The sequence below is a fragment of the Sus scrofa genome, chromosome 3 (genome assembly GCF_054392235.1).
Source record: "Sus scrofa isolate SSC_HxYL_T2T_F1_AM1 chromosome 3, Sscrofa_HxYL_maternal_Yorkshire_Landrace_v2.0, whole genome shotgun sequence".
Taxonomy (NCBI): Eukaryota; Metazoa; Chordata; class Mammalia; order Artiodactyla; family Suidae; genus Sus; species Sus scrofa.
In genome coordinates this window covers 34,975,631-34,993,230 of record NC_139385.1, presented here as the reverse complement: position 1 = coordinate 34,993,230, position 17,600 = coordinate 34,975,631, and the positions used below count along the sequence as shown (strand labels likewise).

At 49.3% G+C, this 17,600-nt stretch overlaps 1 protein-coding gene and 1 long non-coding RNA gene across 2 annotated transcripts; both read left to right on the top strand.

Annotated features, from left to right (window-relative positions):
• Positions 1-6,674: 6,674 nt before the first annotated feature.
• LOC146404526 (uncharacterized) lies at positions 6,675-7,640 on the top strand. The gene is made up of 2 exons (XR_014840734.1): positions 6,675-6,808; positions 7,225-7,640. It is a non-coding gene; the product is annotated as an uncharacterized LOC146404526 (long non-coding RNA).
• Positions 7,641-8,042: 402 nt separating this feature from the next.
• LOC106509687 (bifunctional apoptosis regulator-like) lies at positions 8,043-15,175 on the top strand. The gene is made up of 3 exons (XM_085020102.1): positions 8,043-8,054; positions 12,278-12,451; positions 14,830-15,175. The coding sequence occupies exons 1-3, from the start codon at positions 8,043-8,045 to the stop codon at positions 15,034-15,036; spliced, it is 393 nt and encodes a 130-aa protein (XP_084876228.1). The 3' UTR covers positions 15,037-15,175.
• The last annotated feature ends 2,425 nt before the right edge of the window (positions 15,176-17,600 follow it).

Below are 17,600 nucleotides of genomic sequence, written 5' to 3'. Positions count from 1 at the left end.
CTGAACAACCATCAACAAAATAGACTGGAAACTACCAAGAAAAAGATATCCTACACCCAAAAGCAATAAGGAGCCACACTGAGACAGCAGGAGGTACTCATTCATGATAGAAGCAATCCCATTCCCCCTGGGTGGGCGGCCCACGGACTGCAAAAGAACTCTATTTCAGAGGCTTTCCCACAGGAGACTTCTGAACCCCAGGGCAGGTGCCCAAGCCAGGGGGTCTGGCATGGGGAGGAGGAGCCCCTGGAACACTTGGCATTGAAGGCCAGTGAGGCTGGTGTGCAAGAGCGCCACAGAAACTCCACTCCCAGAGGGTGCACACAGGCTTTCATGTGCACTGGGTCCCAGGGCTAAGCAGGCACTCAAGAAGAATCTGGGTCAGAATGACCCGGCCGGTCATGGAGGGTCTCCCGGGAAAGGAGGGGGTGGCTGGGGCACGCTGTGGGGGTGGGACAGTCTAGGCAGAGGTCCCAGGAGTAGCTGTTGGCATGAGCTCCCCTGGAGGCGGCCATTTTGGAAGAATCTGGTCCCACACATTAGGCCTGAGAAGCCCCAGGCCAAACAACCAACAGGCTGGGAACAGAGCCCCACTGATCAACACACAGGTACCTCAAGGGCCCCACATCACACCCAGAGACAAAGGTCCACCCCCTAGAGGGACAAGGCTCAGCTCCACCTACCAGCGGGCAGGCACCTGTCCCTCCCATCAGGAAGCTGGCCACAAGCCCCTCTATCCATTTCACCTACAAGGGGCCAGCCAGACACCAGAACCAAGAGAGGCCACACACCTCTAGCCTACACAAACAAGATCACACAAAAAGCATACAAAGTGAAAAGCCAGAGAAATATGAACCAGGTGAAGGAACAAGACAACCCCCCCCACACCCCGCCACCTCCATGCAAAATGACTTTAGAATAACGATAGTCAAGAGGATCCAAGAGCTCGGGAAAAAAAAAACTGAAGGCAAAGATCAATACAGTACAAGAAAGACTGAACAAAGACATAGAAGATTTAAAACAGAAACAAACCAAAACATCATATTTACGATTGCATCAAACATAAAGTACCTAGAAAGAAATTTAACCAGAGAAGGTAAAGAACTGTACACTGAAAATTATACGATGTTGAGGAAGGAAATGAAAGACACAGATTAATGGAAAGATAGTTCATGTTGAGGAGTGAATTCATCTCATTCAAATGTCCAGGTTACCAAAAGCAACACAGACTCCATACAATCTCTACCAAAATCCCAATCACACATTGCACAGAACTAGGAGAACCACTTCTAAAATTGGTATGGAACCACGATAGAGCCCCATTAGCTACAACCATCTTGAGAAAGAACAGCAAAGCTGGAAGGATTACATTGCCTGATTTCAAACTATACTACACAGCTATAGACATCAAAACAGATCAGGACTGGCACACAAACAAAACATACAGACCAGTGAAACAACACTGACAGCCCAGAAGTAAAACCAACACAGACACAGACAATTCCTTTCCAACAAAGGAACAGAGAGCATCCAATGGACAAAGGACGGCTTTGTCAATCAATGGTGCTGGAAGAACTGCACAGGCACACGCAAAGGAATGGAACTAGACCACTACCTCACACCACATCCCCAAATTAAAACGGACTAAAGACTCGGATGGAAGAACCGAAACCATACAATGGCGAGGAGAAAACATAGGGGGTAAGCACATGGACATCTGTCTGCTTACACTTGGATCTGACTTCAAAGGCAAGTGATAGAAAGTGGAATGGAGTTCCCATCGTGGCTCAGTGGTTAACGGATCCGACTAGGGACCATGAGGTTGCGGGTTTGATCCCTGGCCCTGCTCAGCAGGTTAAGGGTCCGGCGTTGCCGTGAGCTGTGGTGTAGGTCGCAGACACGGCTCAGATCTGGCGATGGTGTGGCTGTCGTGTAGGCCAGAGGCTACAGCTCCGATTCAACCCCTAGCCTGGGAACCTCCATATGCCCCGGGAGCAGCCCTAGAAAAAGAAAAAAAAAAAAAAATATATATATATATATAAAAACAGGTGGAAGGACAGCAAACTATAAAGTGTTTCTACAGTGAAAGAAACCAAAATCAAAGTGAAAAGGGAACCTACTCTGGGAAGCTATTTACTAATCGTACATCTGATAAGGGATTAAGAGGCAAAATACTTTAAAAAAGAAACAAACAAAGCTCATTCAACTCCACATCAAAAACCCCCAAGCAACCCAGTACAAAAATAGAGGGGAATTCTAATGCGGCTCAGCGGGTTAAAGATCTGCCATTGCGGAGTTCCCGTCGTGGCGCAGTGGTTAACGAATCCGACTAGGAACCATGAGGTTGCGGGTTCGGTCCCTGCCCTTGCTCAGTGGGTTAACGATCTGGCGTTGCCGTGAGCTGTGGTGTAGGTTGCAGACTCGGCTCGGATCCCGCATTGCTGTGGCTCTGGCGTGGGCCGGTGGCTACAGCTCCGATTCAACCCCTAGCCTGGGAACCTCCATATGCCGCGGGAGCGGCCCAAGAAATAGCAACAATAACAACAACAACAAAAAAGACAAAAGACAAAAGACAAAAAAAAAAAAGAAAAAAAAAAGATCTGCCATTGTCACCACAGTGGCATGGGGTGCTGCTGGTTCCGGGGTCCCTAACCTGGGAACTTCTGTATGCCTTGGGTGTGGCACAAAACAAACAAAAAGCAGACAAAAAGCAGATAAAAAACATGGGCAGAGGATCTGAACAGATGTTTTCCCAAAGAAAACAGAAAATGGCCAACAGGCATATGAAAAGAGGTTCAACCACACTAATGGAACTACAAACCCAAACCACAGTAATAGTTCACCTCATCCCTTAGAGAATGGTTACTATATAAACAGACACACACACACACACACACACACACACACACAAGCAATAAACGCTGGAGAGAATGTGGAGAAAAAGGAACATTACTGGTGCAGCCACAGTGGAAAACAGCATGAGATTCCTCGAAAAATTAAAGTCAGAACTACCGTAGGACCCAGCAATTCCACTTCTGGCGATTTACCTAAAACACTCGCTTGACGATCACATGCACCTCTATGTTCACCACAACAGAGTCACAGTCACCAGGACAGGAAAACAACCCCAGCGTCTACGGAAGGATGAGCCAAGAAAGATGCGGTACATATCCATCTGCATTTCAGAGAAACATGGAATACTTTTGAGTAGGTCTCAAACACCGCATGAGGCATCCTCATACTGAAAATGCATCTGCTGTTTATCTGAAATGCCAGTGTAACTGGGCCTATCTTGCTCTTATCGGCTAAACCTGGGGACAGTCCAATGAACGCGGATGAGAATGGTCAGGGCAGAGGTCATCACAGGATGTCTGGGCTGCTGGGAGGAAAGACTTCAGAGAGCTGGGAAGACAACTGAGTCTTACGCTGAGAACTCTGTGGGCTCTTCCACTCCTTTCAGAAGTTCCTAACACATCACCATCATGTGGGACTTACCTTTTGGATGAATCCATGTCTTGTCTGCAGATTAGATCCTGAGTTGCTTGAAGACAGGAACCAGGTCTGTGTTCCCCACTCCACCTAGGACCAACAGGCACACCAAAGGCATGTTAGTACATGACCTCAGGAACTGAGTCAAAGGGCTTTATCTTCCCAAAGAGTGAAAGCATTCTGTTTGGGAAATCATTGTCAACGGCTATTTTCTTTCTTTCAACACTGCACCCAAGAATCCAGTCTGGAATCTTTGGAGACAAAATCATAACACAGACAGGCACTGTTTGTGCTGCAATAACTGTCCATGGTAGTGATGTCACGGGCACATTTCATTTTTGAAAGTTCGATATAATTTTTATTCACAAAAAGATAGTCAAATCTAATGGGAAGTATTCAACATAAAGATCTCAGCTTTTTCAAAAGTGCAATTTTATTTTCACATTAAAAAGTTATAGTTGATTTATAATGGGCTAATTTCTGTTATACAGCAAAGTGACGGAGACAGTCACATATATACATTCCTCAAAAAAATTTTTCCTTTCTTTATGGTCTATCCCAGGGAACTGGATATAGTTCCCTGTTCTATACAGTAGGACCTTGCCGTCTATCTATTCTAAATGTCATAGTTTGCATCTACTATCCCCAACTCCCAGTCCAACCCTCTTCCTCCCTCCTCCTCGACAACCAAAAATCTATCCTCTATCTGTGTTTCTGTGTTGGAGGTAGGTTCATTTGTGCCGTATTTTAGGTTCCACATATACATGATATGACGTGGTTGTCTTTCTGACATAATTCACTGAGCATGTTCATCTCTAGGTCCATCCATGTCGCTGCAAATGGCATTCATTCATTCGTTTTCCTGGCTGCGTAGTAGTCGTGTGTGTATATGTACATTTTCTTTATCCATTCATCTGTCTATGGATAGGCTGTTTCCAAGGGTGGGTTATTGTGAAAAGTGCTACCATGAACATCAAGGTGCATGTCTCCCTCTGAATCACTGTTTTGTCCAGTGGACATATTTTTGGTACCTCGGCTACTTCCTGAGATCCCCTCCGCGCCCCCGCCATGTGTGGCATCCTTTTGCTGGGATCAGACACAGAAGCAGTTACTTACATCTGGGTAGTCAGTCCACTGACTATGAAAACACTTCTCTACAGGAGTCCCTCTGGGGCTCAGTAGACTAAGGACACAGCACTGTCCCTGCTGTGACGTGGGTTCCATCGCTGGCCTGGGAACTCCCTCGTGTCACGGGCACGGCCAGAAAGAAAGAAAGAAGGGAAGGAAAAAAAGAAAGAAAAAGAACACTTCTCTACAAGGAATCCTGCCCACATTTAAGTTCCTCTTCAGCCTAGTTTGGAACTCTCCCCCAGTCTGCTACAGTCAGCTCCATGCAGGAACAGGGTGAGGTCTACCACTGTAGAGCTGGTGGAACCCCATGGCAAGACAACTTTTCTCACCTCCTCTCCTGGGCTCAGCTCTTAAGACAAGCCCCCACTGCTCCTACTATGCACATCCCACCCCCATCCCACCCCCACCAGTGGCATCTCTCCAACAATTTAGAACGTAATGTGTTGACGTGAGAGACTGATCATGAAGACTTTAAAAGCATGAGAGAAACATGCAGAGGAGGCAGTCAAACAAGAAGCATTTTTTAAAATGTGCTCCCTTCTTCCCCTTTAACTCCTTAAACTGAGTCTGAATTTTCATTCCAGCTCATCTCTGGACCCAGAATATACTCTGTGGTCTGACCTGACTAAACTTCATCCCATTTTTTTTTTCTTTTTGCTTTTTAGGGCCGTACCTGCAGCATACAGAAAATCCCAGGCTAGGGGCACAATCAGAGCTACAGCTGTGGGTCTACACCACAGTCACAGCAACCTGGGATCTAAGCCTCATCTGAGAACGACACCACAGCTCAAGGCAACACAGGATTCCCCAACCCACTGAGGCCAGGGATCGAACACTCATCATCACGGATACTACTCGTGGGAATCGTATTGGAATCATTTCTGATGTGCCACAATCAGCGCATCGACAACAGGAACTTCCTCATTTATTTCCTTAACTACAATACTCCTAAGAAGACAGCAACCAGGTTTAGAGTGTTATGAGGACTAGACGCTTCCCCCCAAGTGGCCTCCAAAGTCAGAAAAATCTTTAAAGTGTATGCACCATAGGCCCATTTTCATGACTGGTTATAAAGTTTTCCCAGGCTTCTGCCAGAGATTAAGCTGGACACTAGGTAAAGGGATCACGGCAGATTTTCGTCAATAATATACGGAAACAGGGACGTGGCAAGCATGAAATGACTCACCCTGGATTTGTACAGAAGTGGCTGGGCAGTTTAAAGAGGGAATGGGTGGGTGTGGGTCGGGGGGTGTGGTGGCTCAATAGATTCAGGTAGTGAGAATTTTTTAAAAATCGGGAAGGGAAAGTTGGAGACTCACCTGGGGACACTAAGCAGAGTTTCTGGAAGTTATGCTCCTCTTCTCCTAGAGACACTGAGGAGCAGAGACTCTCTTCTGGCGTTGGCTAGATTCTCCCGGCACCTTGAGCTTTGTCAGGCAGGCATTCTAAGTGGAGCTGGAGTCATCCTAGCGACGCCGACGTGATGTTCAAAACCATCTTAGTGCCTAAGTCTTTAGAGGCCAAGGTTGAGAACTAGTTGAAAAGAGGGCAGAAGCACCTGTCCAACCTGGCCAAGGAAAGGCTCTCTGTCACTTCGCAGTGAATTCAGTAAGTGCTCCTTCCCTTTCCAAAAGGCTACAGGGAGACTCCAAGGACCGTGTACCTAAGCTGCAGTTTGTGTCCGAGCAGCCCACCTGCAGCTGCCTGTCAGGAGGCGGGGCAGCAGCACAACCCAAGGGCTAGGGACAGCTCCAGTCAGGGATCTTTTTAGGTTTAGAAACCTCAAGCCAAACACGCGGCGGCGGCGGCGGCGGCGGCGGCGGCGGCGGCCAGGAGCTCAGGCTGCAGTCCGGACAGATTCACGACTCCCGGAGACAGGAACTTAAAAGCACTTTCCAAGTGCCTCGCCCTGGTGGCAGCAGAGCCAGCTCTGTTCTCACCCCTCCGCAAAGAAGCCCAGGACTCCATGGTCAGCGGACTCGGCCAGCAGAAAGGCAGCGTCTAGGCCACGGTCCAGGCCGGGAGCGGGAGGTGCTGGGAGGCGAGGTTGTGATGTCACTTCATCTGGGCGCTCCCCCCCCCCCATACCACGCAAATTGAAAGGTCCAGCGGTCTGTGCTGCGCTGAGCGCTGCGCTGCTTGCCTGTTCCTGGACTTCCCTGCCACAGCCTCCCCTGTACCGGACCACGTGAGTGGGGTCCATGCAGACAGGCTTCGGGGCCCCATCCGGTTGCGCTCAGCTGGACGGATGGCCTTTCCCGGGAAGCGAGGGGTGGGGGCGGCCCGTGGTGTCTGCCTACTGGTACCCGCTCCAGCTCTGGGGATCTAGGATCTTAGGGTGGGAGAGGGATGGTCTGAGGCGCGCTAGACCCTGCAGTGGCCCTGGGGGCGGCTGGCCAAGCACCCGCGAGCGAGCGAGCGAGCGGAGCTCCTGGTGCAGGAAAGTATGGACCGGTGGAGTGGGCTCACCTGGCCTGGGAGTGCGGTTTGGCCTACTGAGGGAGGGTCCTCTTGTTTTTCTGCAAAAGCTGACCGGCCGGTTTTATGCTCAAACTCCCAGTTTCCAAATGTTGACAAGTACATTGTTTCCTTAACTTTGCGCAGATCACAGGAACTCCTGGAACCGGCTTCTGGGCCGACCTGCCAGTCCCTGTGAGACTGGATGGAGCGGTGACATCACTACTACCTGTCCTGGGACCGTCTCTTGAGGATGCTTTGTGCCTCCCTCCCAGGCACAGTTTCATGTTATTTTGCCTGGAGCTGGCAGAGTCTCATGGAGGTGCCTCCGGGCACCACCACTGCTGATTCACAGAATGGTCAATCCTGGGAATAAAGCATTCCGATAGTAGTAAATTTTCAGGCCTGAAAAAAGGATAGCTCATGGAGTTCTCCTGTGGCACACCAGGTCAAGGATCCGGTGTCGTCACTGCAGCCGCCAAGGTCACTGCTGTGACATGGGTTTGATCTCGGGGCCTAAAAAGCAAAATAAAATAAAGTGCATTGATTCTCAAATATCTAAACAACAGCAGCTGCTGTTTCAGTTTCCAAGCTCTCTTTCTTTATTTTTCAAAAATTTGGGGGTAAACAGAATTTGCTTTAGATATTGCTGCTTTCCCTTTCTCTTTTCACATCCTGTAGTTAACTTGGCACTCTGGGGATCCAAGGATTACTGCAGTTTATGGAAGAAGCTTCTGAACCTGTCCACGTGGGGAAGTATAAAGGTCAGGCAGTAGCTGTGGATACATATTGCTGGCTTCACAAAGGAGCTGTGAAGGATGGGATCCTGCATTGCTGTGGCTGTGGTGTAGGCCGGCAGCTGCAGCTCCAGTTCACCCCCTAGCCTGGGAACCTCCATATGCCGTGGGTGCCGCCCTAAAAAAAAAACCAAGAAACAAAAAACACTTTTCCATTGAGGAAGCAAAATGCTCCCGCGGGTCAGTTTTTTGTAAGAAGTAGCACCACCTCCCACCTTGCCCCAGTCATGGTTTGTTTAAAAAAAAAAAAAAATTCTGTGCCTAGTTAATACAGTGTATCTTTGCATAACCATCTTCCTTGCAGAGGCTAGATTCCTAAAACTAGAATTGCTGAGGGGAGGAGAATAAACCTTTACAACGACATATTACCCACTTGCCCACCAGAGCACATCCACCTCCGCTCCGCTGCAGTGCCTGTGCCCACCCATTAGGCACCATCTGCCAGCCCTGGGGGCGCTTTTAAGGAGGAATCCCTGTGAAAGTGGGTTTGCATTTTCTGATAAAAGGGAACAGATAAGGAATCTACGTGTATTTTCATTTAATCACTACTCCAAAACAACTCCTCCTGATGTCCTAATGTATCTTTTTGAATTAGTGTTTTCGTTGGATACATTGCCAAGAGTGGAATCGCTGGATCACATGGTGTTCTATTTTTAGTTGTTTGAGAACCCGCCATCCTGTTTTCCACCCCAGCTGCACCCACTCACATTCCTACCAACAGTGTACCAGGGTTCCCTTTTCCCTGCATCCTTGTCAGCACTTGTTACTTGTGGTCCTTTTGATGATGGCCGTTCTGACAGGTGCGAGGGGATACACTCATCGTCGTTTTGCTTTTTATGTCTCTGATGTTTAACGATGTTGAGCATCTTCTCACAGGCCTGGCGGCTCTCTGTGTGTCTTCTTTGGGAAGATGTCTACTCAGGTCTTCTGACCACTTTGTAATCGGGTTGTTTGTGCGTGTCATGTTGTTTAAGTCTCTTTCAGTCTGGAGATTGTCCCTCTCTCTTTTTTCTTGAGGAAACCGCATTATTTTCTCCTGTGGTTTTCCCATGTCTTGACCTTGGCCGATGGTCTCTGGCAGGTCCCTTCCTCCCCTGCGTATGCTGTAATCTGGTAGTTCTGTGTAGACGCTTGGTTTGGTTTAGGTTTGGTGTTTTGGCAAGACTGCTTCATTCACGGTGGCATTGCCTTCCACCCAGAGGCTCGTGATGTCCCATGGTCTTTGATTGTTTAGATCCCTTAAGTTCATTAGGGGCTGCCAAACGGTGATACTGTAACTCTTTCATTTCTTCATTTGTTCACTGAAATACATCTTTTTGTTTTGTTTTGTTTTTTGTTTTTTGTTTTTGTTTTTTCTAGGGCCACTCCCACACCACAGCTCAAGACAACGCTGGATCCTTAACCCACTGAGCAAGGCCAGGGACCAAACCCGCAACCTCATCGTTCCTAGTCGGATTCATTAACCACTGCATCACGACGGGAACTCTTGAAATACATCTTTAAAACAAAAGGAAAATTACTGCCATCAACCATTTTGATTATACTAAGTCTAGTTTATACCGCAAAGGCAGGATACATGCTTGATTCTTTTCCTTGAACTTACCTATTCTAGAGTAATGATTTGCTTCTTATTTTCCTCCAAAAGTGACCAACTTCAGGAGTTCCTGTTGTGCCTCTGTGGAAACAAACCCTACTAGGATCCGTAAGGATGTTGGTTCAATCCCTGGCCTCACTCAACAGGTTAAGGATCTGGCATTGCCGTGAGCTATGGTATGGGTCGCAGACACGGCTCGGCTCGGATCCTGCGTTGCTGTGGCTGTGGTGTAGGCCGGCAGCTACAGCTCAGATTCAACCCCTAGCCTGGGAACTTCCATATTATGCAAATGTGGCCCTAAAAAGCAAAAAAAAAAAAAAAAACAAAAAAGAAGGGGGACCAGTTTCTTTCTTTAGGGTTATCATTAACTGATGATTTTAACATTCTCGTTGTGTTTGAATACATTTCAGTAGTTACTCTTTTTTTTTTTTTTTTTGTCTTTTGGTCATTTCTTGGGCTGCTACCGGGGCATATGGAGGTTCCCAGGCTAGGGGTCGAATCGGAGCTGTAGCTGCCAGCCTTCGCCAGAGCCACAGGAACGCGGGATCCGAGCCGCATCTGCGACCTACAGCACAGCTCATGGCAACACCAGATCGTCAACCCACTGAGCAAGGGCAGGGATTGAACCCGCAACCTCATGGTTCCTTGTCGGACTTGTTAACCACTGCGCCACAACGGGAAATCCCCATTTCAGTAGTTATTCTTTTTTTTTAATTATTTTTGTGTGTGTTTTTTTTTTTTTTTTTTTTTTTTTTTTTTTTTTTTTGCTATTTCTTGAGCCCCTCCTGCGGCATATGGAGGTTCCCAGGCTAGGGGTCGAATCGGAGCTGTAGCCACCGGCCTACACCAGAGCCACAGCAACGTTGGATCCGAGCTGCGTCTGCAACCTACACCACAGCTCACGGCAATGCCGGATCCTTAACCCACTGAGCAAGGGCAGGGACTGAACCCGCAACCTCATGGTTCCTAGTCGGATTCGTTAACCACTGCACCACGACGGGAACTCCTCAGTAGTTATTCTAATTGATGCTCACGTTGTCCCTTCTTTTTGGAGTAGGAGTCACCTCACATTATTTTCTGAGTCCATTTTTTAAATCTAACTTTTGAGCCGAGGTGCAGTATACTTGCTGAGGGTCCTTTTAACCTGACCTCATTCGTCTTTGACACTTTCCTTTCTCACGTGACAAGATAGTCAAGTTACTCTTGTACCCTGCCTGCCCGAGACCTAGAACCAAGCCATTTCACAAGTGGAACCTTTAAAAAAAAAAAAAAAACTTTAAATGTAGAAAATGTTATGTACATACAAAAACAGAGGGAAGAGAATTCCCAGCTTCATCGAGCACCAGCTCACGGCCCCCCTCCCTTCATGTGTCCCCTCCTCCCACTCCCCACACCCAGTCCTGGGTCTATATGTGAGGCACATCCAACACTGAATTATTTTACCCTAAGCACTTCAGTGTGAAACTCTGTAAGGAGAAGCACTCTCTCTTCTTTTTTTTTTTTTATTTATTGTATTGAAGTAGAGTTGATACACAATTTTCGTATTCATTTCTGAAGCTCTCTCTTCTTTCTTTTTTTTCTTTTTTTTTTGTCCACCCCGGCGGCATGCACAAATTCCCAGGCCAGGGATCGATCCCGAGCCACTGCAGTGATGATGCTGCATCCTTAACTACTAGGTGCTAGGCCACTGGGGAACTCCAAAGGTCTTTCTTCTTAGATGTAACCTTTGCCACATTTTAAAATCTTTAGTAGCAAGCCATTTATAGCATCAAGTAAGTTGGATATGTTTTAACAGTCTTACTGAGAAATAATTGACATGCACATATTTAAGGTGTACAGTTTGACACGTTTCAACATTCTGTACACACCTGTGAAACCATCACTACAACATCCAGATAGTGAACATATCCAGCCCTTTTCTCTCTTTTTTTTTTTTTTTTTTTTTGTCTTTTTAGGGCCACACCTGGGACATGGACATTCTCAAGCTAGGGGTCAAATTGGAGCTACAGCCATGGGCCTACACCACAGCCACAGCAACACCAGATCCGAGCCATGTCTGCGACCTGCACCACAGCTCACGGCAGCACCAGAGCCCCAACCCACTGAACGAGGCCAGGTATCAATCCTCATGGATACTAGTTAGGTTCCTTACCACTGAGCCACAACGGGAACTCCTCCAGCCCTTTTTTTATGTATTCGTTCCACAGATAGATACTGACAGCTGTTATGAGCCAAGCGCTCCCTTAGAAAGGGGATCTCAGTCCTGAACCAGGCAGGCCCTGCTTCCAGGGCCCTGACCCTGTTGAGATGGGACAGCTGTGTGTCTTTGAATCTGTTTTTCACCTAACATTGTAATGTGAGCTCGAAAGCCCCTTCTGTGCATTCCTCAATGGCTGTGTGAATTCTGGGCTCAACACCGATGTCACTTCAGGACTGAGGTCCCCGACGGTCCATCTTCTCTGCTGTACACAGTGCAGCACTCGAAATGTGCATGAGGCCTTCCGAATTTCACATCGTCTTTATTAAGTGATGTCAACCCATTACTTTCCCCAAAGATTGTGCTCTTCTCACAGTGTCTAGGAGCCTGCTTCTCATTCCGCCTCCCTCCCCAGCGTGGACAGACCCTGGCTCTTCAGATGATGCAGCCCGCCACGTGGATCCCTGGGCCGCTTCTTCCCATTCATTCATTCACTCACTCATTCATTCGGTGTTAGGGCGAAGCGAGTGGCGGGGACGGGAGACCAGAAGGAATGAGGGGAGGTGGGGGGGGGCCGGGGGGTAGCGAGTCCCCCCTTCTCGTCCACTGCAGGCCGTGAACCCCGGCAGGTCTCTGTTCCTGCTCTACACCCTCAAGAGCTCCCCCAGGCTCGGCCTGCTGTACCTCTACCTGTTCGACTACACGGACACCTTCCTGCCCTTCATCCACACCATCTGCCCTCTGCAGGAAGGCGGCTCCAGCGAGGACATCATCACCAGGCTGCTGGTGGGTCTGCAGAGGGCCCTGGGCCGGGTCTTGCTGCCGTCCCTCGGCTCGGGGGAGTTGGAGATGCAGCCGGAGCCTGTCGGGGAAGAGCCAACAACAGGAGCCTTCATTCCAGTTGTTCTGGGAGAAACCCCACAAAAGAAAAGCCAGCAGGAACCCCTCCACTCCCGAAGGCCCGTTTTGTTTGCTGCGTTGCATAGCTAGAGAGATTACCCTCCGGACTTGAAATATTTAGGCAACGAAACCCAGCACTGCCTCTGTTATAAGAGAACGCAGCTTAGGAGTTCCCTGGTGGCACAGCAGGTTAAGGACAGGACCTCGTCCCTGCAGTGGCTTAGGTCGCTGTTGTGGCGCTGGTACAGTTCTTGGTCTGGGAACTTCCACATGCTGCTGGGGAGGCCAAAACAAAAAGCAAAGAGAGCACAGGTCCAGACTGCCTGAGCTTTAGGGTTTTGGGCCCTCCAGCGTGGTGAGTGTCCCTTCACAGGGTCCCCAAAGGATGGTTATTTGTCCTACCATGAGGCAGGATCAGCATCCATCCTCACAGATGGGAGTCCTCGCATCAGCTGGCACAGGGCCCTTGGCAGGGACAGATGCCCACCTGGTCTGCAGAGTCGTCGGTGGAGCCCATTGACTGGGGGTGGTTCTGTGTGTCTAGTTGGTCATTAGGGGGCAAGGTCCTCTGCGTTGGTACTTTTGGGGCAAGCCTTCTGGCCCTTTTCTGTCAAAAGTCACATAGATATGGGAATCATCATATGATCCATATACATGCTGAAACCCAATTCCTAAGTCTCCAAAGATCCTTGTGTGTGTCTGTGTGTGTGTGTCTTTTTAGGGCTGCACCCTGGGCATATGGAGGTTCCCAGGCTAGGGGCTGAATCGGAGCTGTAGCTGCCAGCCTGCAGCACAGCCACAGCAACTCCATATCCAAGCCGAATCTGCAGCCTACACCACAGCTCACGGCAACGCCAGATCCCTAACCCACTGAGCAAGGCCAGGGATGGAACCTGCATCCTCATGGATTCTAGTTAGATTTATTTCTGCTGAGCCACACGGGGAAGTCCACCAAAGACCACCCTCCCCCGACCTTTTCTTTCCTTTTTAGGACCGCACCCGCGTCATATGGAAGTTCCCAGGCTAGGGGTTGAGTTGGAGCTGCAGCTGCCAACCACAGCCATAGCCACACCAGATCTAAGCCACGTCTGTGACCTACATCCCAGCTCACAGCAATGCCAGATCCTTAACCCACTGATTGAGGCCAGGGATCCAAGCCGTGTCCTCATGGATACTAGTCAGATTCGTTTCCACTGAGCCACAGCGGGAACTCCCCAAAGACCTTTGCCTGCCTAGCTGACCTCAGCCCTGGACATAGTTTAAAGCCTACGGATTAGCCCCTCTGCACTGTGTTTCTCTAATTCTCCAGTGGTCAGCTGTCACCTGCCTCTGCAGGCCTGGGAGCACAGAGCTGCCCTGGCCTTTTCCGTTTTCACAAGCTCCATCCACCCCTGCCTGCTCCCCAGGCCAGCTTTTTTCTGGGGATTCTCAGTGTCCACGTGCATGTTCCCGCGCAGCTTTCATTAACCTCTGGCTGCCGATGAGTTGTCTAAATACCCTTTTACACATTACCTGCTGATACCTGTAATTAAAGGTTTTTATTTTCTGCATAAGCACCTTTTAAAGATGTATGTCTTGCCAGGACCTGTTACCATTCTACTCATCACCGATGAGATGCTGATTTGGGAAAATGTTTTATGTGATGAAGAAATTTTGAAAACGGTTAATTTTGATTAGTTTTAAGCTCGCTATTAGTAACTTGGGCTTAGTTTGTTTGTTTGTTTTTAATTCTGAGTTCCCACAATTATATAACAAGCATCTCAGTTCAGCCTCTTTGGTAACATTTATCCAATGTAAGAGTAATTATTACAAAGTGAATTGATGGGAGTTCCCGTCATGGCTCAGTGGAAACAAATCTGACTAGTATCCATGAGGATGCAGGTTTGATCCCTGGCCTTGCTCAGTGGGTTAAGGATCCAGCCGTGAGCTGTGGTGTAGGTTGCAGATACAGCTCGGATCTGGTGTTGCTGGGGTGTGGGCTGGCAGCTGCAGCTCTAATTCCACCCCTAGCTTGGGAACTTCCATTCGTTGCTGCTGTGGCCCTTAAAAAAAAAAAAAAGAGACAAACTGAATTGGTGAATAGAAATCTCATTTTAGACTGTTGAATGTATGTGTGTGTGTGTGTGTGTGTGTGTGTGTGTGTGTGTGTGTTTTAATAAATGTAATACAGTGATAACCATAGTATTTTGTGTAAAAGTCAATCCTCATTCTTTTTTGTGAACATCTTTTTTTTGTTTGTATTTACCTGTTTGTTACTCGGAAAGGATCTGAGGGAGCCCACATGGAAGCAGTGGAGAGAATTCCTGGTGAAATACTCCTTCCTTCCGTACCAGCTGATTGCCGAATTTGCTTGGGACTGGCTGGAGGTCCATTACTGGACGTCACGGTTTCTCATCGTCAATGCCATGTTACTCTCAGTTCTGGAATTATTCTCCTTTTGGAGGATCTGGTCAAGAAGTGAACTGAAGTAAGTGTGTTTTTATGTTGGAGGTGGTTGGGGCAGCAGAGACTGGGAAGGAAACAGCAGGTGGAGTGACGCCCCCCAAGAAGTGGGGTTCACACTGGGGCTCTGCTTTAGAAACACGGCTGAAGCAGGAACAGGAGGATGACTTTGTGTCAGGGCAGGGCGGCTCTCGAGGTGCTTATCAATTTTGTTGGTTTGTTTGTCTTTTTAGGGCCACATCCACGGCATATGCAAGTTCGCAGGCTAGGGGTAGGGTTGAATCAGAGCCGCAGCCGCCGGCCTACACACAGCCACAGCAACACAGGATCCAAGCCGCATCTGTGACCTACACCACAGCTCACAGCAACAGTGGATCCTTAACCCACTGAGCGAGGCCAGGGATGGAACCCGTGTCCTCGTGGACACTGGTTGGGTGTGTTACTGCTGAGCGGTGACGGGAACTCCACAGTGCTCCTTGGTGAAGGGCGGCTCCGAGGCCCTTTGCCCCACGCGATATCCCAGCTAACTCCTGGCGGCGGGTGTGCGTGGAGGAGTTTGATGACTGAGGACTAAACCGGGGGGAAGAAGGTACTTTATGGAAGGCCGCCGTGTGGCAGAGCGGAAAGAGGTCTGACGGGGAGCTCTGTGGGCCTGAGTGCTCCCCCTGCTCTGTCGCCACCTGGGACAGTGCCCATCTCTCTGGGTTAACGTGTAAGATGAGAGAGCCGAACGGGACAGCTCCCGAGTCAGAACTCTTGGTCGCAAGTGACAGAAACCTCAGTTGGCTTTCCTACCATGGGAGGTACTCAAGAGACCCGAATGGTGTCATCAGGGCCACGCACTGCCTGTCCCTGTCACAGCTCCGTGCTTTCCTGCACCTGCTGTTTGGCAAGTTCTTTGCGTGGGGGCCCTGGGTCACTGCAGGTGCAGGTGTGCAGCTCAGCAGCCCGGGAGGAAAGAGAGCCCTTCAATCCCCGGAGCGCTTAGGAAAAGCCCAGTGTACAGGCCTTGGCTGTGCTTGGCCCAGCCGGGGTCACGGGCCCCCCCAACCCATCCCACATGCAGGGGTCTGGGGCCTCGCCAGGCTTGGGCGCGCACTCACCCCCAACCTGGGGTGGGCGTCAGCCCTCCGAGGCCACATGAAGGAGCAGAGGGGAGGGAGGCTCCCCAAAGGGAAACTCGGAAGGTGCTTCCAGAAGACAGGGATGGCCCTCAGGCAGGCAGAAGTAACACGTCACCACGCCAGCATCCTTTTGGCCCGAAGCAGCCCGAGGCCTGAAGGGCCCTTGGCCTCATGTGTCAGGAGCAGCCCTATGGGTGGTTCTCAGAACCCAGCAAGAAGCTCCCTCATCTGTTTCACTTCTGTGAACTCACTTACTCACGCACCGTTCACAGAGCCCCTGCTCTGGCCCTGGTTCGTGGCTGGACACCGCAGATCTCCTTAACCCTCTAACCCTCCAGTCACCCTGACAGACCCTGCAGCACCTGCGCCTCCCTGGCCCTGCAGGACTGTCTCCTTCTTCGATGAAGAGATGGAGGCCGGGTGGCGCTGGTGGACCTGGGCCCGGGCCGGACTCCCGATCCAGGGCTCCCCACCTGCACCCGTTGGCCTCTTCACATTGCTCCCACCCGCTCCCCATGTCATGCTGCCAAGATAAGTAATACCCACCTACGCTTTGGGGAGGAGCAGCGCAAAGCCAGCTTGGCCTGGAGCAAACAGGCGGGGCTAGACACTCCCTGCTTATCACCTGCACAGGGAACAGGCCTGGAGAGTGAGGGCCACAGGCCGCCCCTCCTGCCTCCGGCCCCTCATCAGAGCAGGCCTGGGTGGGTCCGATATTCAGACCCTTTGATGCAAGAATTGCATTTAAATACATCTCAGGTAAAGAATAATGAGGAGGGAGGGCAGAGATTTATTCACAAGCATCCTCATCACATCAGTAGTTGATAAAAATAGGAAATAGCACCAGTATCCAAAAGCTAGCAATACAACCATTTAAAATGAAGTTTCCAAAGGTTTTTTTTTAAGACATGGAGAAACGGGGGAAAAATTATGAAAATCATATGGTAGAGAGCTACAGTTTTAAAACAGATGAGATGAATGTACAGCACACTAGGATGCTAAAAGTGGTTATTCTGGACTGTGGGAATTTGATTTTTTTTTTTTCCTCCCTTGTATTTCTCTCTCTTCTTAATGATGAGCAATCAGGAAATAAGTTTAACTGCTGAGTTACAACAGTTAACAGTTGAGGTGGAGCAGGATAGGGAAAACGTCTCGAGCTCACAACTGCCAGACTTGAACTTCACAAGGTTGGACATCGTGTGGGCCATCTTGTGTGTTGCTTCAGCCCAGCCCCGAAGCTCAGCCCTTTTCATCAAGATGGAACCTCAAAAGTGGTACCAAACCCAAGACAGTCGTAAATACAGTTGGGGCTTTACAAAACAGGCATGAGACTTTTGACATTAATCAAAGTGGAAACTAAACTGGCTCCAGCCCCAAGTTCCAGGACAGCAGAGAAAGCAAACATTAGGGCTGCAGCTTGAACACTTGGCCTCAGTTCCCTTCTGCAAAGGACTGAATAAGACTCTTGA